The sequence below is a fragment of the Acanthochromis polyacanthus genome, chromosome 6, assembly GCF_021347895.1.
Source record: "Acanthochromis polyacanthus isolate Apoly-LR-REF ecotype Palm Island chromosome 6, KAUST_Apoly_ChrSc, whole genome shotgun sequence".
NCBI classification, from domain to species: Eukaryota; Metazoa; Chordata; class Actinopteri; family Pomacentridae; genus Acanthochromis; species Acanthochromis polyacanthus.
This window is the reverse complement of record NC_067118.1, coordinates 6,891,150-6,918,403: the sequence shown is the minus strand read 5'-3', so window position 1 is coordinate 6,918,403 and position 27,254 is coordinate 6,891,150. Positions and strand designations below refer to the sequence as shown.

Below are 27,254 nucleotides of genomic sequence, written 5' to 3'. Positions count from 1 at the left end.
AGGTCAATTTACTGAGTTTTAATGACTAACAGTGAAATTATCCTCGATTTATTCACACTCCACTTAACTCTAATAGCCTAACCATGCTAGCTAACCATGCTAACTGTGTAGATACTGTCAGGTGCTTAAATAGGAAACGTTCCAACATTACCAACAAGTTCTAAATAATGTCTAATAATAGTTCTAATAATGTTCTTAAGAAAACATTTTAATCTTATGTTCAAAGAAAGTTTTAAGGATATTTATCATTTCTGATAATGTTCCTGTGAGTTTAAAGTGAACTAAGACAGAACGTTTTAACATTCAGAGGATGTTTGGAGGATGTTGTCAGATTATATTCCATGATAATTAAGAAAAACGTTCTCAAAACAACATTCAGAAAATTTTCTCCAGATGTTATCGAGGCCTCAGAAAGATTTTTTTTTAAACGTTCTTGTAATTTATAATCTCAACAAAAGTGGAACATTTTACCTGAAATGTTCTGAGGATGTTTTGGGGACGTTGATGTTGAGAACGTTTTTCTATAAAACGTTCCCACATGACGACAAAGCAAGGACGTTCTCAATGCAACATTTGGAAAATGTTTTAAGAACACAACATTTTTTTTTAAATGTTGGTTTGAGAACGTTCTTATTTAGTTATCATGGAACATAATCTGACATCATCCAAACATCCTCTGAATGTTAAAGTATTCTGTGAACATCAGATTAAAATTTTTTCTGTCAAACATTAGAACTTGTTGGTAAAGTTGTGGAAACGTTCCATGTTGTTGAGTTGCTCTTAGACGCAGCTTTGGTTCTAAAAACATTCTGAGAATATTTTTTTTCAAATTACTAGAATTTCTCGGTAATGTTCTCTAATGTTCTGGGAACGTTTCCTGGCAGTGAAAAGATCTTTTAGAAACCTTTTTTGGTGATTTGTTGAATTCCTCACTGAGTTTTCCCGCTAAAATAAAGTCTTAAGGAGGTTCTCTGCTGGGATTTAAAGGAACCGAGCAGGTTTGATGCATTTTGTTCTAAATTCTTACATAATGTCTTGAAGGACCCAGAATCCAAAGCTCTAACGAAGGTTTGTGCAGATTTAGACCACGAGAAGTCTGTATTTGTATTAAAACTGCAGAACAGATGAACCTAGATGTTCTGCTGAGAACCGTTGTGTGAAGCTGCAGAAAACAAACCTTTGAATGTTCTACTGTTTAATAAACAAGCTGCACAGAGACATCAGCAAAGCTTTATTATTTATGGTCACCAGGACGGACAGTTTCCCTGTGACAGGCTGACTTTAGCAACACAGTGAGGTTCCTCAGCTGCTGACAGATCAGTTCCTGGTTCTAGTGGTTTACAGTTAGAAGAACATTCACTCTGACTTCAGCTTCATAAAGTGCAGCAGCGCACTGAGGTGGGCGGTCCACATTCTGTGTTACCTCAGGACAAACGGCTCTACTTCCACTGGCCCTTCTCGTAGTCCCACTTGGAGGAGATTCCCTGGATGGGGTTGATCCTCATGTCCAGGATCCTCTGGAGCTGCTTGGCCTGCCAGTCGTCTTCGAAGGTCCTGGGAGCCTGAGGGTAGACTGGAGAAACAAAGACGTAGAAGAACAGTTTACATCCACTGGTAGAGACCATCATGGTGGTCTGGAGTTTATCATGACGACTTTAGCTGTTCATCACAAAAAACAATCCTGCATTTTGGTTCTTTCATAGATTTATAAAAGGTCTTCTGCTGGGTCAAAAACGTGCATAAAGCCATTCTAATATTTGGTTAAATGTCCCTTTGCTTTGTTCATCTCTACCAGCCTCTTTAGGTTTAAAATCCACAAGCTTCTGGTTTATCTACAACAACTTCTCTTGACAACTAAACTTGTCTTTCTGACTCAGACTTGTTTCTTCATCAGTCCACAGGTTCTTGATGGGTTTAAGTCAGGACTTTGGGGAGACAAGTCTCAAACCTTCATTCTAGCCTGATGGAACCATTTCTTTACCATGTCTGATGTGTGTTTGGGCTCATTGTCTTATTTGAACATCCAACTGTGTCCAAGATCAACCTTCTGTTGATGATTTTAGGTTGTAATCCTCTTTCTTCATTATTCCATTTACTTTGTGTAAAACTCCAGTTCCACAGAGCATGATACTGCCACCACCATGCTTGATGGTAGGTTTGGTGTTCTTGGGGTTAAAGGCCTCACCTTCTCTCGTCCAAACATATTTCTGATAAATTTTTCTTCCATCTGACCACAGAACTTTCCTCCAGAAGGTCTTTTCTTTGTCCATGTGATCAGCAGCAGACTTGAGTGGAGCTTTAAGGTTCTGCTTCTAGAGGAAGAACTTTCTTCTTCATGAATCCTCTCAGCTCATGTTGATGTAAAACCCTGTGGACACTGACAGCTGTGTTCCAGCAGCTTCTCGTTCATTCAGACCTGCTTTTTCATGATTCTTGGTTGACTCTTGACCATCCTGACCAATCGTCTCTCAGCAGCAGGTGATAGTTTGTTTTCTTCCTGATGGTGGCAGTAACACAACTGGACCACGAACTTTATTCTGACAACCAGATGATTTGGGATCTGAAGGTGCATAGAAATGGCTCCAAGTGACTTTCTGACTTGTTTAAGTCAATGATTTGCTTTTTCAGATCTTTGCTGCGCTCCTCAGACTTTCCCACTGTCGTGTTTGAGTCTAATGAGTGGATCTAATGGGTTCTATTTGAACTGCATCAGAGGAGTCAACAACTGCAGTCGATTGTAATCACTCATGAAAAGTTAAGAGGTCACGAACCTGAGAAAATTTGATTAACACAACTTTAAATACCACCAAACTAATAATTTAAGTTACTGTATGTATATTTTGGACCCAGCAGGTTTTGTCATATTTCCAAAAGTAAAATAAATCTATGAAAGAACCAAAATTCATGATTGTTTCATCGTGAAAAAGATTCATGTGTTTCACTGATTCTGTCACAGAAAATTCAAAGTTATAGGAGTCATCATCATATAAATGGTCTCTATAAGTGACTTTACATGTAGATATGAGTCTGATAAGTGGATCTAATGGGTTCTGTTTAAACTGGATCAGAGGAGTCAGCAGCTGTAGTCAAACATAACAACCCAGGGGAAGTTAAGAGGCCACGAAACTAAGAAAATTTGATTAACACAACTATAAACATCAAACTGGTAATTTAAGTTGCTGTATGTATATTTTGGAACCAGCAGATTTTTTCATATCATCAGAAGACCTGTAAATCCATGAAAGAACCAAAATGTGTGAGATTCATGTGTTTTAAATTCAGAGATGTAGGACTCATTGTTTCTTTAAAACTGCCACGATATAGCTGGTCTTTAGGAGAGTATGGAAACCTTTGTTCATAGCCGTTTAATGCACATTGTGTTTGACCTGGAACAACCTTTCACATTAATAAAACCTCTTTAGATGAGTCAGCTCCAGAGCTCTGGTTTCTGCCTGCTGCTGAGACTTTAAAGGAACCAGAAGGATCATTAATGATGTCAGCTACATCTGGACTTCTTCCTGCCATGACGGATCGGCCTGTCTCCTGTTATTAACCAGCTTCGTTTTCAAACAGAGGAGTTTGTTCCGTCAGGTTTTACCGTAGATTCTCTGCCACCAGACCACCAGGCCAGTGAAGCCGAGGAACAGGAAGATTCCTCCCATCACCGTCTTCCACTCGTCAGACTTCCGCTTCATCTCCGGGTAGGTATGACGGAACGACATCCGGTACACTGCAGCAGGAACAGAACAAAGTGAAAGCAGGTCATGACTCACTCTAATAACATGGAGAGCATTTTTACTGCTTTGTAATAATAGCGTTGATTTGCTGCACGATGTTTATTTGACTTACAAAACTTTTCCTCTTTGTATTAACTGCTTGTCAGTTATTGTTGCTGTTCTGCACCAAACAAAAAGTCCAATTCTTTGTGAAGCTTCTTGGTAATAAAACAGATTCCGATCATTTCCCTGATATCTCTCCACATGTTTACTGTGTCAGGTTTTACTGCTGCTGCTGAAATAAAAGCCAAGAAGTCAAATAATAAATATTCTCTGGTTTATTTTAGGGCTGCACAGTGTCGTAGTGGTTAGCACTTTCACCTTGCAGCAAGAAGATCCCCGGTTCGAATCCCAGGGTGGGTCTGGGATCTTTCTGCATGGAGTTTGCATGTTCTCCCTGTGTATGCGTGGGTTTTCTCCGGGTACTCCATCTTCCTCCCACAGTCCAAAAACATGCTGAGGTTAATTGATCACTCTAAATTGCTCGTAGGTGTGAATGTGAGTGTGATTGTTTGTCTGTATATGTAGCCCTGTGACAGACTGGCGACCTGTCCAGGGTGTCCCCGGCCTTTGCCCGAGTCAGCAGGGACAGACTGCAGCACCCCCTGTGACCCTAGTGAGGATAAAGCGGTGTATAGAGAATGGATGGATGGTTTATTTTAACATCACACACTCCGTGGTGGAAGGACTATCATTTACAGTAACGTTAGTCTCTATTACCAGTAAAAGTCCTGCATTCCGAAGTTTTACTATCAGCCAAATGTACTTAAATTATGAAAGATAAAAATGTTGGTTCTTTAGTGAAATATCCTAAATGTTTACCCTTCATTTATTTAGTTATTTATTTATTTATATACATGTTTTTTTATTAATTTACTTTGCTTACAGGCTCACCTTTATGGTTTTATTTTATGTTTTCTTTTATCACATTTATTCTTTTCCTGGATGTGGCAGATTGTGTTTATTTATTATTTATCTATTATTTCTCTGATGCTGGTCATATATTACCAGTGATTCATATATATCTATGTCTATATATAGAAATTACGAATGAAATAAAATAATGAAGCAAAACTTATTTAGTTTGCTTTAATATAATTTCCTTTAATTCAGTTTAATTTTACTTCATTTTTTTGTTAATTTTATATATCTATATATATATATATATATATATATATATATATACACACACACAAACACACATATATATAGACAAAATCCTAATCTTAAATATTAAATAATCTAAAGAATAAATTTTTACTTTATTTAATATGATTTAATTAATTTTATTATCATATATTTACATGTTTTTGTTTACTTTTATTATTCATTATTTTATATCCATATACAGTGCCTTGTGAAAGTATTCGGCCCCCTTGAACTTTTCAACCTTTCGCCACATTTCAGGCTCCAAACATAAAGATATAAAATTGTAATTTTTGTCAAGAATCAACAACAAGTGGGACACAATCATGAAGTGGAATGAAATTTATTGGATATTTTATACTTTTTAAACAAATAAAAAACTGAAAAGTGGGGCGTGCAATATTATTCGGCCCCTTTACTTTCAGTGCAGCAAACTCACTCCAGAAGTTCAGTGAGGATCTCTGAATGATCCAATGTTGTCCTAAATGACTGATGATGATAAATAGAATCCACCTGTGTGTAATCAAGTCTCCGTATAAATGCACCTGCTCTGTGATAGTCTCAGGGTTCTGTTTAAAGTGCAGAGAGCATCATGAAGACCAAGGAACACACCAGGCAGGTCCCAGATACTGTTGTGGAGAAGTTTAAAGCCGGATTTGGATACAAAAAGATTTCCCAAGCTTTAAACATCTCAAGGAGCACTGTGCAAGCAATCATATTGAAATGGAAGGAGTATCAGACCACTGCAAATCTACCAAGACCCGGCCGTCCCTCTAAACTTTCACCTCCAACAAGGAGAAGACTGATCAGAGATGCAGCCAAGAGGCCCATGATCACTCTGGATGAACTGCAGAGATCTACAGCTGAAGTGGGAGAGTCTGTCCATAGGACAACAATCAGTCGTACACTGCACAAATCTGGCCTTTATGGAAGAGTGGCAAGAAGAAAGCCATTTCTCAAAGATATCCATAAAAAGTCTGGTTTGAAGTTTGCCACAAGCCACCTGGGAGACACACCAAACATGTGGAAGAAGGTGCTCTGGTCAGATGAAACCAAAATCCAACTTTTTGGCCACAATGCAAAACGATATGTTTGGCGTAAAAGCAACACAGCTCATCACCCTGAACACACCATCCCCACTGTCAAACATGGTGGTGGCAGCCTCATGGTTTGGGCCTGCTTTTCTTCAGCAGGGACAGGGAAGATGGTTAAAATTGATGGGAAGATGAATGGAGCCAAATACAGGAGCATTCTGGAAGAAAACCTGTTGGAGTCTGCAAAAGACCTGAGACTGGGACGGAGATTTATCTTCCAACAGGACAATGATCCAAAACATAAAGCCAAATCTACAATGGAATGGTTCACAAATAAACGTATCCAGGTGTTAGAATGGCCAAGTCAAAGTCCAGACCTGAATCCAATCCAGAATCTGTGGGCAGAGCTGAAGACTGCTGTTCACAAACGCTCTCCATTCAACCTCACTGAGCTCGAGCTGTTTTGCAAGGAAGAATGGGCAAGAATTTCAGTCTCTGGATGTGCAAAACTGATAGAGACATACCCCAAGCGACTTGCAGCAAAAGGTGGCGCTACAAAGTATTAATGCAAGGGGGCCGAATAATATTGCACGCCCCACTTTTCAGGTTTTTATTTGTTTAAAAAAGTTTAAAATATCCAATAAATTTTGTTCCACTTCACGATTGTGTCCCAATTGTTGTTGATTCTTGACAAAAAATTACAATTTTATATCTTTATGTTTGAAGCCTGAAATGTGGCGAAAGGTTGAAAAGTTCAAGGGGGCCGAATACTTTCACAAGGCACTGTGTGTGTATATATATATATATATCATGGATAGATGGAAAATTGTCATCATTTAATTTAACTTAATTCAATTTAATTTATTTGTTAATTTTCATCTCTTTTACCCTTTTATTTACTCGTTTATATATTTGTTTTATTATTATTATTAGTTACTGTAATTATCATTACCTGTAAAGCACTTTGTAAGCTCTAATAATGAGGTGTAAGGATAAGAACAGCAGCAGTGTTTCCAGAGCTGCATTAATGTGCTTCAGTTCCTCACAGTGACTCTGAGCTTCATGTTCAGCTGATGTTGACCTACATGCGATCTTCTCCTCTTTGCTCAGCTGACTCCACGGTCCTGTCTCCTTCTGCTTCAGCTTCTTGTCAGCGTCGGTCAGGACGTCTTTGTAGGCTCTGTCAGGCAGCGGGACGTCCACCCGGTCCCAGTACATGGGCTGGGACATGTCCTCCGTCTCAGACACCTCTGGAGGACAACTGCCAGTTATTTAACCATTAAACCTGCTGCACTGATCAGTTTACAGTTAAAGCAGCTGGAAATCTGCACAAACACAAAAGCTCGAAGTGTGTCAATGTTTGAGATGGTGCAACGGCGCCACCTGCTGCCTGGAAACACAACGATGGTTAGAATAACATTAAAAAAACACATTTAACTGAAACACTTCAACTGCTGGATTTAATTATGACTTTTTCTATGCTGTCCATCTTTGTCAGTTAATCTGATGTTCAAAGATTGTTTTAAGGATATTTGTCATTTCTAATAATGTTCCTGTGAGGTTAAAAGTGAACTAAGACAGAACATTTTAACATTCAGAGGATGGTGTCAGACTATGTTCCATGATAACTAAAGAAGAACGTTCTCAAACCAACATTTGAAAAACATCCTCAAGACAGAACGTGTTTTTGTAAAACGTTCCTGTCATTTAAAATATGAACAACAGTGGAACATTTTACCTGCAGTGTTCTGAGGGATGCTGCCGTTGAGAACGTTCTTCTAGAAAACGTTCCCACAATGTTACATCACAACAAGGGAAGGACGTTCTCAATGCAACATTCGGGGATATTTTTAGAGCGTCTTCAGAGAACTTTATCTGTCTGTAAGTAGAACATTCAGGGAACTAAAAGAAAACTTGACTCGAACTTTGCAGAACTTTTAGAACAAGGGAATGTTGCTGTTCTTCTATATGCTCTTCTGTAAAACGTTCCTTCAATGTTCTATGATAGGAAAAGAAAGAAGTCCTCAATGCAACATCTGGAGAACTTTTGAAGAACATTTTTAGAGCATCCTTAGAGAATTTTCTTCACCTTTAACAAGAACATTCTGGGAACTAAAATATTTTTTTCTGCTAAAAACATTACTAGAACTTTGCAGAACTTTCTTAGAACGTTTTCAGAACAAAATAAATTCCAGCTGGGTGAGCTTTTTGAAAAAGGGAAGCTAAAAACCTCAGATTTATCCAACAACAAAAAACGTTCTTTCACAGATTCTCCTGGGAGCATAAAGTTGAAGTAAAGAGAACGTGGAGGTACCGTGACTCGCCATCCTGACGCTGCTGCTGCTGGTTAAAGCTGCCTGTCGGGTCAGAAGGCTTCCAACCCGACCGGACATCAAACGCAGCATCTGGAGAAACAAGACAAGTTTAGTTCTACCACCTAATGTGTATTCTCCATTTTACGTAGTCTAGACTGTTGTTATTGTTATTATTTTACAGACACATATTCATGTACAGCACACAGAGAAACACAGAGCTCAACAGGATTATTCCACCTGAAAACATCAAACCTTTAGAACGCTTTCTGATGAACCACCTCCGATCTGCCTGACACATTCACAGCATAAAACACGGATATTTGTGACGTCAGTTTGAATTAAAAGTTTATTGGTCAAACCTCAATGACGAATCAAACATGACCTCTATGAAAAGTTCTGAGAAAGTTCTACTGACGTTTTCAGCAGGAACTTTTCTTTTAGTTCCCAGAATGTTCTTCTTAAAAGTGAGATAACTGAAGACGTTCTCTAAATGTTTGGTGATAACGTTGTCAGGCTGTTCTGCCCTAAAGTTCTTCTTATGTTGCCATGTAAGATTGTGGAACATTTTATAGATTCTAGAGCAGTGGTTCTCAACCCTGTTCCTCAGGACCCCATGTCCTGCATGTTTTAGATGCTTCCCTGCTCCAACACACCTGATTCAAATGATCAGCTCGTTATCAGGCTTCTGCAGAGGCTTGATAACGAGCTGATCATTTGAATCAGGTGTGTTGGAGCAGGGAAGCATCTAAAACATGCAGGACATGGGGTCCTGAGGAACAGGGTTGAGAACCACTGTTCTAAAGTATGTTCCTTCAACTACGTCTCCATTAAATTACAGGAACGTCTCATAAAGAACATCTGAGGTGATCTTGGAAACATTTTCTGAATGTTGGTTTGAGAACGTTCCTAATTTGTTGTCATTTTGGAAACGTCTTATAGAAGAACGTTCTATAAAATGTTCCCACAACAAAAAGAAAAAAGCTCCACATTTAACATGTCACATTAAAGGAACGTTATAAAATCTTCTGTATTTAAATGTTCCATCATCTGAGGCCTCGATAACGTCCAGAAAACATTTTCTGAATGTTGATTTCCATCCATCCATTCTCTATACACCATTTTATCCTCACGAGGGTCATGGGGGGTGCTGGAGTCTATCCCAGCTGACTCGGGTGAAGGCAGGGGACACCCTGGACAGGTCACCAGTCTGTCACAGGACTATATATACAGACAAACAATCACACTCACATTCACACCTACGGACAATTTAGAGTAATCAATTAACCTCAGCATATTTTTGGACTGTGGGAGGAAGCCGGAGTACCCGGAGAAAACCCACGCATGCACAGGGAGAACATGCAAACTCCATGCAGAAAGATCCCAGGACCACACCGGGATTAGAACCGGGGATCTTCTCACTGCAAGGCAAAAGTGCTAACCACTATACCACTGTGCAGCCCTGAATGTTGATTTGAGAACATTATTTCTTTGTTTACACAGAACCTTGTGAGAATGTTTCATAGAGGAACTTTCTACAATGTGTTCCTTAAATAACGTTCCCAAAACATCCTCAGAACATTGCAGGTAAAATGTTCCACCTTTGTTAGTATTTTAAATTACAGGAATGTTTTATAGAAACACATTCTGTCTTCTGAGGCCTCGATAACATCTGGAGAACATTGTTTGAATGTTAGTTTGAGAACGCTCTTCTTTAGTTGTCATGGAACATAATCTGACAACATCCTCTGAATGCTGTTGTTAGAACATTATATCAACTTTAGAGGGAACATTACTGGAAAATTAAAATATTCTTAAAGCCTTCTTTATATTAGAACTTGTAGGTAATGTTCCCTAATGTTGTGGGAACGTTCTCCCTTAACATGAGCGGGATCTTCCTCTTGCCTGGACCAACTATTTAAACAAAAGCAGTTGAGTTTCACATTCATCAAATGACAGTTTTATTTTAGAGGACAGCAGCTAATGTAATATTTTTTAACCCTCAAGTGACCAAGTGGGTTCATTTATGACATCAGCCATATAATTATATTTGCTGTTTTTTTATCTTTTATCTGAAAAATGTTTCCTACCATGAATTTGTCAATCTACTTCTCCTACAGCTGCTCATAGTTTTTTGTAGAGATCGACCAACTGGTGTGACAAGGATAATGGAAACTTGTCTGGAGTCACTTATGACCCCAGAAAGATGCATAGGTTTTTCACTATTGTAGGCCTTAGTTTTATTTATTTATTTCTACATCTAATCACTATATTTCAGTGTTTTGCAGTGCACTATAGCTGGTAGGCCTACATTTTTAGCCACAGCTGCCCTGGGGCAGACTGACTGGCTGCTGATCCACTCCTACAACCCCTCTGACCACCACCAACATTACACAGCATACACATTCATACACCAGTGGAAGTGGCAGCACTGGAGCTAAGGTGGGTAAAGTGTCTGCATTGGACAAACGGCTCTGCCCCCTGAGCCACAGCCGCCCCTAATCTAAATACTTCTCTGCATGTTACATTGCACACATACAGACAAGATGTTTGTGTAGATTTTGTTTTTATGTACTTTTGATTTACTATTGAGGAAATAAAAGGAATAAAGTTTTAAAGAAAGTGGCAGACAAAGCGTGTCTAAATAAATGTTATTGCATTCTTACAATGCATCATATTGTTCACATGGTTTTACTTTAGCTCTGAGTCAAAAATGATTAAAATCCATAAATAATTACAGAAGGTTATTTTAGAATATCCATCTTACAATGCAGTGGAGTGGAATAGGTAAGAAAGCACAAAAAGAGGCACTAAAGTAGACATATTCCTGTGTAAAATATGGTGGGGTCATAAATGAGCCCAGTCGGTCATTTTAGTCGCTAAAATATCTTGGTCGCTTGAGGGTTAACCACTAAATAAATCTGACTTTATTGAACGCTTTAATTTACAACCAACAGTTCATTAAATGGAGACAATAAAAGACCACGAGGCAGTTTGAATCATTTTATGACTCTTTCTAAACATCTATTGGCCATTATATTTCATCCTGCAGCATTTAATTGGTCGCTGATTCTGTTTCAAACACTAACATCCGACATTAGCGTCTCCGTTTTTTGTTGTTCATAAGAGGGAATCTCATTACGGCGTCTGGATGGAAGTTAATTCCTTCTTGACCGTCTGGTCGCCTCATTATCTGCTGCTAACCCCAGAGAGAAGACACAAGTCCATGGATGATGATAGTAGAGACATGAACAGAGCAAACAGAAAGGAACGTTCCCTCAACAATGGATAACGTTACCTACAGGTTCTATTCGTGTTCTAAAGAACACATTTCAATCTGATGTTCAAAGAATTTTTTAAGGATATTTGTCATTTCTAATAATGTTCCTGTGAGGTTAAAAGTGAACTAAGACAGAACATTTTAACATTCAGAGGATGTTGTCAGATTATGTTCCATGATAACTAAAAAAGAACGTTCTCAAAGCAACATTCAGGAAACGTTCTCCAGACGTTATCGAGGCCTTAGAAGACAGAATGTGTTTTTATAAAACGTTCCTGAAATTCAAAATACTAACAAAGGTGGAACATTTTACCTGAAATGTTCTGAGGATGTTTTGTGGATGTTGCTGTTGAGAACGTTCTCCTAGTAGGAAGCAGGGAACGTTCCCACATCATTGGCTAACTTAACCTTAATGTTCAGGGAACTAAAAGGAAACTTCCTGCAGAAAATATTACAAGAACGTTGCAGAACTTTCTGAGAACGTTTTAGAACATAAAATTCTAGCTGGGCCCACCAAGAAGGGAACATTCCCACAACACTGTCTAATGTTCCATACAAGTTCTAACAGTGTTCTATAGAAAACATTTTAATCTGCTCTAATCTTTAATCTAATCTTATTTTGATATTTACAAACGTTCCTGGTGCTATATTAAAAAAATGGAACACTTATCCTGCAATGTTCTGAGGACTAAAAAGAAAGGAAAACTTCCTGCTGAAAGCATCACTAGAACTTTGCAGAACTTTCTTAGAATGTTTCTAGAACAAAAAAATTCAAGCTGGGCCCAGCAAGCAGAGAACATTCCCACAGCGTTGGCTAATGTTACGTACAAGTTCTGATAATGTTCTAAAGAAAATATTTCAATATTTTCTAATGTTCAAAGAACATTTTAAGGACATTTATCATTCAGTCAGTTCCTTGATACGAGCAAGAATTAAGGAGAATAGATCTACTTTTGCGTGTTTCATTGACTTTAGGAAGGCGTTTGATTCAGTTCATAGAGCGCTTCTTCAGTACAGGCTTTTAAAATCTGGTGTTTATGGAAAGTTTTATCATGACATCAAGTCTCTTTACCAGGCTCCTGTTGCTTCCCTTCTAGTTAATGAATAAAGAACAGGATGGTTTTCCCAACATTTCGGTGTGACGCAAGGAGATGTCTTGTTACCAACACTGTTTTCAGTTTATGTGAATGATTTAGGTGTTCAGATCAAGGCCTCTAACTTGGGAGTTAAGGTTGGTGATCAAACCGTAGGGATATTGTTATATGCGGATGATGTAGTTCTGCTTGCCGAACACGAAAAAAACTTGTAGAGTATGCTGAACACTGTTGAGGAGTGGTGCCAGAAATGGAGACTAGTGATAAATCAAGATAAAATACAAATTGTACATTTCAAAAGAAAATCATTGGAGAAAAGTTTAGTTATTCTTAATTTTGGTCCAATAGTGCAGTCATCTACTGACCAGTATAAATATCTTGGGGTGACACTGGATGAACACATGACATTTAAGGAAGCTGTTGATGTTTTAGCTCAGTCAGCAGGCAGAGCTCTGGGATCTGTACTGAACAAAGTTAAGCATTGTGGTAATCTAGGATTCCATACTTATACACAACTATACAATTCATGTGTCTGTCCGGTGTCTGACTTTGCTTCTGGTGTTTGGGGCTTCCGGGAACATACAGGCTGTAACACAGAGCATCACAGAGCTATTCGATAATTTCTGGGAGTTCATAAATTTACCTCTGTGTTGGCCGTTACTGGAGAAATGGGATGGGAACCCCCAAACATCAGACATAAATGCCAAATGCTTCGTCTTTGGAACAGATTGGTGAAGATGTCAAATCAGAGAATCACAAAAGAAGTCTTTAATTGGGGCATCTCCAATCTTCACCCCTGGGCAAACTAGATGAAGTCTTTATTCCATTTGAATAACTAGGGCTGGACCCGAATATCCGAATATCCGAATATTCGTTCACTACGGCAGTATCCGGATATTAATTTTGGTATCCGAATATCCCCCCCGGTCTGACTTTACCAGGCGGAACGAATATTCGGCGTTACTGTCTTCTCTCCGCCTTCGGCCCACATCGGCTCATCCCGCCGTGTTCGGCTCATCTCAGCTCATCCATTCGTGTTCGTGTTCGGCAGCCACCCGGCCATTCAGGTGGCTCTGATGTCACGCTTCACTTCGTTGCATAAACACAAGACAAGATGCTTAAGACCTCCGCTGTTTGGGAATTCTTCAGTTTAACTGAAGACAAAACGAAGGCAGTGTGTAAAATTTGCGTCCGGGAGACCAGACGAATGGATCCAAATACTGAGGCGGGTCTCCTCCGGTCCGGAAGACCAGACGAAACCTTATGTTAAGTATAATTTAAGTAAAAGACAGAGATCCCTGTGTGCACAGCTACGCTCAGGAACATTCCCATTAGCTTTAGAGACTGGGAGGTTTAATGCTGCTCCAGAGAAGGAAAGACTTTGTTTGATGTGTATTTTAGGTGAAGTTGAGAATGAGGTTCATTTTGTGTTTTACTGTCCCGTATACGAAGATGTAAGAGAGGTGCTTTTCAGTAAGATGTCCTCTGTTTATTTTGATTTATTTTGGTTGGATGACCATGAAAAACTAGAGTTATGTTTTAGAAGAGGAATCTTTTCATGGCAGAATTTCTTTGGCAGGCCTGAGATAAAAGGCAACATATTTTGTTTAAGGATTGAGCAGCAGAATATGGTGTTGTTTTGGATGTACTGTTGCAGTGCTGGCACATTGGTGTCTTGTAAACCCACGAGGGTTGGCCACACTTCTGTGCATGACATGAAAACAAAGAAATTAATCAATCAATATCATTTCTAATCATGTTCCTGTGAGGTTAAAAGTGAACTAAGACAGAACGTTTCAACATTCAGAGGATGTTTGGAGGATGTTGTCAGATTATGTTCCATGATAACTAAAGAAGAACGTTCTCAAACCAACATTCAAACAACTTTCTCCAGATGTTATCAAGGCCTCAGATGATTTTCATAAAATGTTCTTGTAGTTATAAATATTAGCAAAGAGAACATTTTAGCTGCAATGTTCTGAGAATGTTTTGGGGATGTTTCTGTTGAGAACGTTCTTCTATTAAACGTTCCCACAATGATACATGATAACAAAGAAGGGACGTTCTCTGTGCAACCTTGAGCTTTATTCTGCCTTGAAGAAGAAAACTCTGGAACTAAAATCAAACTTCCCGCTACAAGCATGACTAGAACTTTGCAAAACTTTCTCAGAATGTTTACAGAACAAAAAAAAAAAGCAAGCCGGATCTTCCAAAAACATAAATTCTAGAGCTGCAGGTGTTTAATTCTGCAGCTACAGACCAGAATGATCCCTTCAGAGAGAAAACATCACGGATTATTTGAACTTTTTCCAGCAGCTGTTGAACTGACTCTATCCTGAACCCTGAATATCCTCCTGCATGTCCTCAGTAGTGTGGTGTAACAGTGAAACCGGTCCTCATAGGAGTACCAGCACACCCACACAGACACACACACAGAGAGTGAAAATGGCGGAAATTGGCTGAGAGTCAATTTAAGCGTCCGAGCTGACCTTCTGATCGGGACAGAGGTGGACAAAAACACCAGATTCAAACAGAAAAACCTCACTGCACGATAAAACTCCCTACAGAAACCAGTATTTATGCCCCTCATTGGGAGCTTTTTGTTCCTGCGTAGACAAAAACTGCACAGCCTTGCATGGAGATGTGTTATTAAACTCCAGGTAGTGCTGCTTCAACCCACTTTAAGGCCTTTTTTCAGCTTCACATGCTCCAAAGTCGTGCATTTCTAGAAATCTCTGAGCTCAATCTGTCTTTTCCTGCACGTCCGCCACTCTGCAGCCTCCTGTGGGATCAGGAGGAGGAGGCCGGTGGTCTCCTTTCTTTTTATATCCTCCCTCCAACGACGAACTACAGCCTGATTATTTGTGCGAATACTCACCATAAGATCGGAGGAAGCAAAAGTCTTGAAAGAGAGGAAAAAAGGGAGAGTTTGGGCCTCGGTTCCCGGGTTCGTCTAGGCTCTTATCTCCACATAACAGTGAGCAGGAACCAACTGGTGGGCGGTGAGAAGGAGGCTGGATGGGAGGGAGCCGAGGAGGGAGACGCACCAAACTAGTGCAAGTAAACAATCGAGGGGAGCATGTGATAGGGCTGGCAGCGAGGCAGAGTGGGCCGAGTTTGGATCGCGGCGGAAAGAGGCGACACAAGGGCACTTTCTGTGACTTCTGGTTCACCGTCTGCAGCTTTCACTTCAGCAGAGGTCACAGGAGGACACGGAGGGGAGACTCTAGAGCAGGATGTGGGAAAGAAAGTGAAAAAAAAGCCCCACATTTGAACCTTCGACATGTTGCAGCTTGGCAGCGGGCCACTGTTATCCCATAGCAGCCTGGCAGTGAACCCTGCATGTGGTCCAACCGTCAGCTGCTGAATCGAGGTCAAGTCAGGACACATTTATTCCCAGCAGACTCATTCATAGAAACCCAACGCACTGAAGCTCAGGTAGAATCCACACACTCCTATTTACAGACTTTACTACACTTTGAGGCCAAAACTGCACAAAATGAAGCTCAGACTGAGTTTTAATGCAGTAAAAGGAGGCAGTCAGGTGCTTGAGTTTCATTGTTCTGCGCTCAGGTTTTCTTATATAACCCTGAGGATACGTGCTGCAGGAAACCAGAGCAAAGTTCACCACAGATCATGAATTATTGTCTAGTTTATGTTCCTTTATGCTCCATATAAACAGAGAAGTTCTCTATCAGAACTCTGCTGAAGTGATTTTTAACCTGCAGTCCTGGAAAGTAAAAATATGTCGACCCAAAAACTATTTTACAGCAAGAATATGTCTAATGTTACCTACAGGTTCTAATAATGTTCTAAAGAAAACATTTTAATCTGATGTTCGATGAACATTTTAGGGACATTTATCATTTCTAATAATGTTCCTGTGAGGTTAAAAGTGAGCTAAGACAGAACGTTTTAACATTCAGAGGATGTTTGGAGGATGTTGTCAGATTATGTTCCATGATAACTAAAGAAGAATGTTCTCAAACTGACATTCAGAAAATGTTCTCCAGATGTTATCGAGGCCTCAGATGATTGTTTATAAAACGTTCTTATAGTTAAATATATTAGCCAAGACGGAACATTTTACCTACGATGTCTGAGGATGTTTTGGGGATGTTGATGCTGAGAACGTTCTTCTATAAAATGTTCCTACAATGTTACATGATGACAGAGGAAGGATGTTCCAGGGCTGAAAAGTGAAAGTATGTCAACCTAAAAACAATTCTACAGCAGGAATATGGGTAACGAAAGTATGCTAGAATTTTTTGGTTCTAAAAACGTTCTGAGAAATTTCTGCAAAGTTCTAGTGATGTTTATAGCATCAACTTTTCTTTTGGGTCTCAGAATGTGTCTCTGAAAGGCTGAATAAAGTTCCTTAAATACACACTAAATGTTCTTCAAACACTTTCTACTGTTGCATTGAGAAAGTCCTTCCTTTGTTATCATGTAACAATGCGGTAACGCATTCTAGAAGAACGTTCTCAACAGAAACATTCCCAAAACATATCAGAGGATTGCAGGCAATATGTTCCACCTTTGTTAAGATAAAACTACGGGAACGTTTTATTTAAAAAAAAAATCATCTGGGGCCTTGATAAAATCTGGAGAACGTTTTCTGAATGTTGTTTTGAGAACGTTCTTCTTTAGTTATCATGGAACACAATCTGACAACATCCTCCAAACATCCTCTGAATGTTAAAACGTTCTGTCTTAGTTCACTTTAAACCTCACAGGAACGTTATTAGAAATGATAAATATGCTTAAACGTTCTTTGTACGTCAGATATAAATGTTTTCTGTCAAACATCACTAGAACTTGTAGGTAACGTTAGCCAATGCTGGAGGATCATTTTTCCTGCTTGCATTTGTTGTTGTTCTAAAAACATTCTAAGAAAGTTCTGCCAATTTCTAGTGATGTTTTCAGCATCAACTTTTCTTTCAGTTCTCAGAACGTTCTTCCTAAAGGCGTGATAAAGTTCTCTAAAGACGCTCTAAAAATGTTCTGAAAGCATTTTTCGAAAATTCCATCAAGAACATCCTTCCTCTGTTATCTTTGTGAGAATGTTTTATAGAAGAACGTTCTCTACATCAACATCCTCTGAATGTTAAAACGTTCTGTCTTAGTTCACTTTTAACCTCACAGGAACATTATTAGAAATGATAAATACCCTTAAAACATTCTTTGAACATTAAAATGTTTTCTTTCAAACATTATTAGAATTTGTAGGTAACATTAGCCAATGTTGTGGTTTGTTCCTTTGCTGCTGGAAAGTACCTGAAGTGTAGTACTTGAGTAAAAGTACTTCCTTGAATCACCTGTACTGCATTGTGCTTTTTGACTATTTAAATTTTCATTTTTTTGCGACTATGTTCTTTGTAAACATGCAACATTTGGGAAATATTTTAAGAACATTGCCTTTGAGAAAAAACATTCTGGGGGGAAAGAAAGAAGATTTCCGGCAGAAAACATCACTAGAACTTTGCAGAACTTTCTCAGGACGTTTTTAAAACAAAAACATTGCAGCTGTGGCTCTCCTAAACCAAAGCCACTGTCTTGACTGTGTTCTCTGTGGAGTGTTTTTTACCGTCTAATGAACAAAAATCTGATTCAAACATCCCTGAATATACAGTATATATAAATCAGATTTAGGCCTGGTTAAACGTGGATTTGTTTTGTTTTGGGCTTGGGTTTGTGTGGAATTCAACTTAATAAAACACAAAAGACCAACCAGGTACTCACCTAAAACAGTCACCACCTGTCTTTCATTGGATTCGTGTCATTTCTGCTGCTTTGGTTCCATCCAGAGGTGAACATGGCTGCAGCGTACCCTAGAAAAAAGGGAAATCAAAGGCTTTTTATTTTGCTAAACTGAAATTAATACATGTAACACAATGAATTTATTTTCATCTCTTCTTTAACAAAAAATAGGGTGAAGACGCCTCCCTTAAGAACAAAGGCCTTTAAAATATGTATTCTTTGATTATGACTGTAACATGTACACAAGAGCCATTTACAGGGTAAATAAATCACACCAGACTACATCTTTGCTGTATTCAGTCCCTCCAGGAATTGTGATGTTGCGATCGTGCGAATTTTGCGCGGCCTTGCAATTTTGTCCAATCACCGCAACTTTTCCGCAATTCTGGCCCGCCTCCCGTGAGTTCCGCCAATCATAGCAGCTCCCAGCCCAAACGTAATGCATGTACGTCACCAAATTCACTTCCTTGTTTATGATTTGAAGATGCAGGCATGTGCGATACTAATGTCTCTCATTTACCAACAAAAATTACTGCTGAAGACTGTGATAAACAATTAATTCACTGATGTACACACGTGGACAAAATTGTTGGTACCCCTCAGTTAAAGAAGGAAAAACCCACAATTCTCACTGAAATCACTTGAAACTCACAAAAGTAACAATAAATAAAAATTTATTGAAAATTAAATAATCAAAATCAGCCATCACTTTTGAATTGTTGATTAACATAATTATTTTAAAAAACAAACTAATGAAATAGGGCTGGACAAAAATGATGGTACCCATAACTTAATATTTTGTTGCACAACCTTTTGAGGCAATCACTGCAATTAAACGATTTCTGTATTTGTCAATGAGCGTTCTGCAGCTGTCAACAGGTATTTTGGCCCACTCCTCATGAGCAAACAGCTCCAGTTGTCTCAGGTTTGATGGGTGTCTTCTCCAAATGGCATGTTTCAGCTCCTTCCACATATGTTCAATGGGATTCAGATCTGGGCTCATAGAAGGCCACTTTAGAATAGTCCAACGCTTTTCTCTCAGCCATTCTTGGGTGTTTTTGGCTGTGTGTTTTGGATCGTTGTCCTGTTGGAAGACCCATGACCTGCGACTGAGACCAAGTTTTCTGACACTAGGCAGCACATTTCTCTCCAGAATGCCTTGATAGTCTTCAGATTTCATCGTACCTTGCACACTTTCAAGACACCCTGTGCCAGATGCAGCAAAGCAGCCCCAAAACATTACTGAGCCTCCTCCATGTTTCACCGTAGGGACAGTGTTCTTTTCTTCGTATGCTTGGTTTTTGAGTCTATGAACATAGAGTTGGTGTGCCTTACCAAAAAGCTCCAGTTTGGTCTCATCTGTCCAAAGGACATTCTCCCAGAAGCTTTGTGGCTTGTCAACATGCATTTTTGCAAATTCCAGTCTGGCTTTTTTATGAGTTTTTTTCAGCAGTGGTGTCCTCCTTGGTCGTCTCCCATGAAGTCCACTTTGACTCAAACAACGACGAATGGTGCGATCTGACACTGATGTACCTTGGCCTTGGAGTTCACCTTTAATTTCTTTGGAGGTTGCTCTGGGCTCTTTGGATACAATTCCAACGATCCGTCTCTTCAATTTGTCATCAATTTTCCTCTTGCGGCCACGTCCAGGGAGGTTGGCTACTGTCCCGTGGGTCTTGAACTTCTAAATAATATGAGCCACTGTTGTCACAGGAACTTCAAGCTGTTTAGAGATGGTCTTATAGCCTTTACCTTTAAGATGTTTGTCTATAATTTTTTTTCGGATGTCCTGGGACAATTCTCTCCTTCGCTTTCTGTTGTCCATGTTCAGTGTGGTACACACCTTTTCACCAAACAGCAGGGTGACTACTTGTCTCCCTTTAAATAGGCAGACTGACTGATTATGAGTTTGGAAACACTTGTGATGTCAATTAAATGACACACCTGAGTTAATCATGTCACTCTGGTCAAATAGTTTTCAATCTTTTATAGAGGTACCATCATTTTTGTCCAGGCCTGTTTCATTAGTTTGTTTTTTTAAATAATTATGTTAATCAACAATTCAAAAGTAATGGCTGTTTTTGATTATTTAATTTTCAATCAATTTTTATTTATTGTTACTTTTGTGAGTTTCAAGTGATTTCAGTGAGAATTGTGGGTTTTTCCTTCTTTAACTGAGGGGTACCAACAATTTTGTCCACGTGTGTAATCTGAAATGTTCTGTGCAGGAATGTAAATTTTAAAATACAGTAGGTAGAACTCTATAATTTAACAATAAACCTGAGAACAATAATAAACAGCAGCAATACTCCATATTAAGTCATTTAATGGTGCACAGCTCAGCAAACGTCACAGTGTTCTGCATAGAAATCACAAAAAGCTGCTCTCAATAAGTTCGAGAGAGTTAGCTTCAGCTGAGCCACAGAACATGTGGGACGCTAACCTAGCAAACATTTCAGACTTTTCTCTGTGAATTCTGAGAAATAATTTCCTTTTTAATGACAAAGCTACACATCTGAACTCAGTCTCATTAAAACAGACTCTAATTCAGTGTCATCCATCCATATTAAAGTGCAGTTACCCAAAATGTTTGCTGCATGAGCTCCAACAAAACCTGTCCAGGTAGAAGGCCACTTTGACAAACAGGAAGTGGAAGATTCCTAGTGATGTTACGCTTGAGCCAGTTTGCTCGACACGTAGATATATCCAATGACGTATATATATAGCTATATATATATACGTCATTGGATATATCTATGGCTCGACACAGTGCCGAGCTTTTGAAGCGGAAGTGCTCCAAGACGGCGTTTCGATCCCTGCTTCAGCACGCCCACAATCACGTGACTATCCAGAGCGAGGACTCGTTACGTCACATCGCGTGTCGCGGTGCTTTGAAGGGGTTGGACATTTCAATCTGTCCAGGTCTTAATAGGGGTCTGATTCACTCAAATTGTGGGTTTTTGAGAGGAGGAGATTACGCTAGCTCATTTGCCATTTGTCATTTTGAGAGAAGTTAAGGAGAGTATACATTTAGTTAGAATTTAGTTTAGGTATATCTAGCTGCATTAAATACATTAAAGAACACACAGATACATATGTATAGATTCACACATACACAACACACATGCATTCATAGAAACACACTACACATATATGCACACAAACATAAATGTATTAGTTAGCTAGTGTTACAGCAAGCTAATACAGAAAAACATTATTGGCTTACCATAAAGGCAGCCAGTTAGCTAACTGTATTGGATAAATTCTGTAAATTGTCACTATTTGTGTCTGATTTTAGAAAAATGTTTACATAATTAAACTTGAATTTAACTTTTGAAGTTTAAAGTTTCTTTTAGAAATGTGTGGCTATTCAGCATTGCAGGTTTTTAATGTTATATTACAATTGACAAGTAAATTCACAATTGACTATTTTTGTAATTGAATGGATATTTTCCATAGACTGTAAAAAAAAAACTTTATTATACTTTACTATAGAGTCTATGATAATTACATATTTCTTTTTTATTTTAAGAGATTAAAACAGCTGAAAAATATTAAAATGCTTGGTGTAGCTGAGAACTGCAGAGTTAATTAACAATTTACTGTAATTTTTTTGGGATAAAGTAAAACAGTTTGAGACTAAAGCACACAGAGAATTATAATGATAATAATTACAGAATTAACAAATTAGAAAAAAATATATAACAGACAACCATAAATGAAATCAATAAGAGGAAACAGAACAGTTTAAACATCAATAAATCACTAAAAAAATACAACAAAGAGAGATTTAATGTTAACATTTAAAGAAGTAAAATGAGTAAACAGGGTTTAATAAATGCATATTGAGCCTTTATCAGGTTCAATGTTTTAATTCCACATCCGTCCACTAGAGAGCAGCAACATAAAGCTTTGAATCAGCAGGAAGAAGAAGTTTCTGTTTGGATCCAACACAGCAGAAAATGAAAACATTTCATAAATAACCGTCACATCTTTGACAGTTGAAGCTGAACAAAGCCGAGCATTTGTTTTACTGGATCTGGTCCAGGTTGAATTTAACTGCAGTGGATATTTTGCATTTTGTTCCTGTTTTATTAGTTCACTAGAGAGTTTAATAACAGTTTGGGTTTCATTCTTGCTCAGAAACAGAACAACTGACCTCATTTTGAATAATAATGGTTAAATTAAACTGTCCTGTAGTTTTACAGTCTATCTGCTATCATTTGCAGTTACTCGGAATACAGATGGATGACAGATTAAACTCCTACTAAAGTCTTGCTCAACATAAGTGCATCAGATTACATCAGATATACAGATGTGAAAATATTCCATGAGAAAAATCCCAAAAGATGTGTGTTTTTGTTTTTATTATGCTGATAACATCCTCATGAGCTGATGCAGTGATAAATATACAAAGAAAAAACACACAAGACCAGGTTCATGCCTACAGCAAGTCAGGGCTGAAAATGAAAATTATGCTCATATGGAAATATACAGATTATATATGAGGGGTTTAGAAGCAGAGTGGTCTAACCCACAACAAATATAATATAATATAAATATAATTTCTGTAATATTTTATATTCTAGATTAGGGCTGCAACAACAAATCAATAAAATCGATAATAATCGATTATTAAAAGCGTTGACAATGAATTTCATTATTGATTCGTTGTGTGCGTCACTCGCCATGTCACGGAGCCGTCAACTCCACCTGCAGAGCGAGTTGAACAGAGCGAGGTAGATGTAGAGCAGAGGCGGTGCTTTCAAAGGAAAAGTAAATTCAACAAATGAAACATGACCAGCACAGAGAAAACAGTTTGACCAAAGTCCTCAGAAGTGTGGGAGCATTTCACGCTTCACAAAACAAAAAACATACCACGTGTCCACTACATGCGATTTTCCCACACGGCAACGCACGCATCTGAAAATCGCACGGTGAACCGTACGGTCACTAGCGGGCCACTACGTGACCACGCTTTCAACTTGACAGTTGGGCAGACGAGTCGGATAAACACAGCGGCTCGGCTGCAAACTTTCTCTTTTCTTTAGAAAACACTAAAGCGAGAAGTATTTCTGAAAGCATCTGAGGCGAGAAATAAGCTGCAGCAGCCGAATCTGTCCTCATTTTAGTTCACCGATGCCAAGTTTAGATGTTTGAGGACACTTTCGCAACGTGTGGAATCTCTGCGCCCTGCATTAGATTTGCATAAAGTAGAAGTCGAGTCTACTTTATGCAAATGAGCTCCAGGTAAACACACCGGATCGCAGCTGGAAACGCACCAACCGGACCATCTTGTCACAAGCGGTGTGTCGCATCTCGTCAACACTCACGTTGTTAGCTGATTAATGACAGCTTGGACGTGTGAAAGAGATACTTTTTATTTCACTTTTATCAGCTTAAGCAGGGTTTTAATATGCATTACAAATAAACGTAACTTGCACACTGTTGTGTGCTTGTAGCACTAAAACAAAAGAGCGAGCCAACTTTACCGGGTGAGCACCGTGTATGTGACCTTTATTTCTTATTTCCCTGGTGCGTTCTGTCCCGAACCACAGCTAGACCTCACTAGTCGAGAACAGACAATGTGCACCTTAGGCAGAACCAATCGAACACTGATGATAAGACATCTCTAACAATATATCACATCCTCCCTTTTAAAGCTTAGCGGTAACTGTTAACTCTCAACATAAACCTTAATGCAGAATATCAGGAATTATTAATTTTTTTTTTTTTTTTTTTTTTTTTTTACACTGTCGATAGTACCAAAAAAAAATAAGCAATTATATACAGTAAACCTTCACACAAAATCAAAACTCAAATCTGAACTCGGCTTATCAGTGGGGCTGTTAAGTATCAGTACAACTCATAGTCCCTAAACCTTGTAGGCATCTGCACAAGCCTCCCACTTCTGGTGTTGCATGTGGGAGTAACTGGAGTGGGACTTCCGGACTCACAGGCAGGTGTACGTGAGTGTGGGAGGGCCTGTGATCCGCTGTCCTGATCCTGTGAAGTGGTTGACTGCTCCAGTATGTTATCATCGTCCCTTCTGTGAAGACTGGGATGGATCCTCCTCAGATGACGGCGGTTTCTTCGGAACGTGACACCACTGGGAGTCTGTACATCATACGAACGTGGTTCCAGTCTTTTACTCAGAACAGTAGCAGGTTCCCAACCACGACGGGCTGACATGTGGACTGTAGTGCCAGGAGTAAACTCGGGCAGTGGCTTTGTGTTGTGGTTATAGTGGTGCTCTTGCCTGGCTTGTAGGTGTTTCAGCCGTGAGTGAAAACCATGTGCGATAGCTGGTTGCAGTACAGCTGTTGAGCTTGGAAGTGTACTACGCAGTACTCTTCCCATCAACACTTGTGCCGGTGAGAACTCAGTGCCAGTCACTGGGGTGTTTCTTAGTGACAGGAGAGCCAAATGTGGATCTGTGCCAGTCTCTGTTGCCTTTTTAAGTGCGTGTTTAACAGTCTTTACCGTTCTCTCTGCAAGGCCGTTCGACTGCGGGTATCCCGGGCTGGAGTGGACAAGCTTTATCCCCCATGACAATGCAAACTGTCTCATTTCAGAGCTGGCAAAAGGAACATGATCACACATCAGCTCTTTGGGGATTCCATGTCTGGCGAAAACGGTCTTCATCTTGCGTATGACTGAGTTTGCTGTTTTGTCAGGTAAGTGTAACACCTCAGGGTACTTTGATAGGTAATCGACCATCAGGAGGTATGACTGCCCTTGTAATTCGAAGATGTCGGCACCTATCTTAAGCCATGGCAGCTCGGGTACCTCGTGTGGGATCATAGGCTCTTTCTGATTTCTTGGTTGGAGTTGTTGGCATGGACCACAGCTTTCCACCGCGTGTTCAATGTCCTGTGTCATACCAGGCCAGTACATCAGTTTTCTTGCCTGTGCTTTCATCCGCTGTATACCCTGATGTGCAAGGTGCAGTCTGCCAAGCATCAGCTGTCTCACACTCTGTGGGATCACGATCCTGTCACCAGCCATCAGGATTCCATCCCTGTTGCTGATAGTGTTTCGCATAGGCCAGTATTGGTGCAGGTGACTTGGAACACTTGTGCGTCGTCTCGGCCAGCCTCTGTTGTGTAGCTCCATCACTTGTTGCATTGTATTATCTGTTGCCGTAGCGACCTTTAGTTTTGAGAGGGTATCAGCGTCGAGTGCGTCTGTGGCTTCCATTTCATGCACTACTCTCTCTTCGAACAGACTTCCATCCTCGTCCTTGCAGTCACTGATAACCGCGCGGGACAAGGTATCAGCCACGTGCATGTCCCTGCCTGGTGTGTAGGTTATTTTCAGGTCATAGCGTTGGAGCTGCAATAACATGCGCTGGAGCCGTGCTGGTGCTTTGCTTAGGTGTTTCCTGAAGATGACTTCTAGCGGCTTGTGATCTGATTGTACAGTCACTGTGTTGCCATAGACATATTGGTGAAAGCGCTTGGTTGCGAAAGTTATTGCCAGCAGCTCTTTCTCTATTTGAGCATAATTCCTCTCTGAGTGTGTGAGTGCTCGTGATGCATAAGACAGTGGCCTGCCTTCCTGCAGTAGGCAGGCGCCAAGTCCATCTTTTGATGCGTCGCACTGAATTATGAGTGGCTTGCTCTGGTCATAGAACTGGAGCACTGGGGCGTGCATGAGCGCAATCTTGAGCTTTTCCAGCGCAGCCGTGTGTTCATGGCTCCAGTGCCAGGCAGCGTCTTTTCGTAACAGCTCTCTGAGTGGGCTTGTAATTGTGGCTTCGTTTGGAATGTATTGGCAGAGATATCTCGTCATTCCCAGTAGCCTCTGTAGTCCTTTTTTGTCTTCAGGCTGTGGCATGTTCCTGATGGCTTCCACCTTGGACTCGTCCGGCTTGACTCCCTTGGAGGTGACAACGTGCCCCATGTATCTGACTGAATCCACCTTGAATTGGATTTTGTCCTTGTTGAATTTGATGTTGTTTCTCTGTGCAGTGTCCATGACTCTCTGCAGAATGGCATCATGCTCTACCTCTGACGCAGCAGCGATAATCATATCGTCTGCTATGATGTGCACTCCATCAATGTTGCCGAATATTTCCCAGTTCTTTTGTTGGAAAACCTCGCTGGCAGACTTTAGTCCAAAAGGAAGCCTCTTAAAGTGGAAACGGCCCCATGGTGTGCTGAATGTGCAGAGCATAGAGGAAGGCTGGTCCAGTTTCACTTGCCAGTATCCATCCTTTTCATCCAGAATGGAGAAGATGGTTTTCCCTGACAGCCTGTGGAGAACTTCCTCTGGGGTGGGTATTGAGAAATGCTGTCTCTTGATCGCCTCATTTAGGTCCCGAGGGTCCAAGCACACCCTGAGCGACCTATTTTTCTTTTCTGTAAGGACAAGGCTGTTAACTCACTCTGTGGGTTCTGTCACAGGTGCAATGACGTCTCTCTCAACGAGCTCCTCCAGCGTAGTCTTCAGCCTGTCCATGACAGCGATGGGGATTTTCCTGCACCCGTGCACTACTGGGGTCACCTGGGGGTCTGTGTGAATGTGATGCACCCCAGGAAACTGACCCAGACCACTGAAAACAGAAGGATAGGCGTCCACTAACTCTTCCTTAGTGGCTGGAGGTTTGACTGTAATTGTTTCCATCCTCTTGACTAACTGCAGCTGCTCACAGGCACTTCTGCCTAGTATTGGAGTTGAAGAGTGTTTAGTGACGAAGAAAAGGAGATCTGACGTCGTCCTGGCTACGTCACAGGTGAGACTCACAGTGCCTTCTGGCTTCAGGCGCACTCCTCCATAAGCCACAAGAGCAACACGGGTGGGGTGCAGCTTATGATGACCTGGAATCTTCTGCAAAATGCTCAGAGGGA

General features: G+C 40.0%; 1 protein-coding gene across 1 annotated transcript; it reads right to left on the bottom strand.

Moving 5' to 3' along the window:
• Positions 1-1,214: 1,214 nt before the first annotated feature.
• On the bottom strand, positions 1,215-15,687 carry LOC110960719 (cytochrome c oxidase subunit 4 isoform 2, mitochondrial). Its single transcript, XM_022208079.2, has 5 exons — positions 15,521-15,687; positions 8,271-8,361; positions 7,042-7,206; positions 3,599-3,730; positions 1,215-1,573 (listed from the first exon to the last, which is right to left on the bottom strand). The coding sequence occupies exons 1-5, from the start codon at positions 15,521-15,523 to the stop codon at positions 1,440-1,442; spliced, it is 525 nt and encodes a 174-aa protein (XP_022063771.2). The 5' UTR covers positions 15,524-15,687; the 3' UTR covers positions 1,215-1,439.
• Between the last annotated feature and the right edge of the window lie 11,567 nt (positions 15,688-27,254).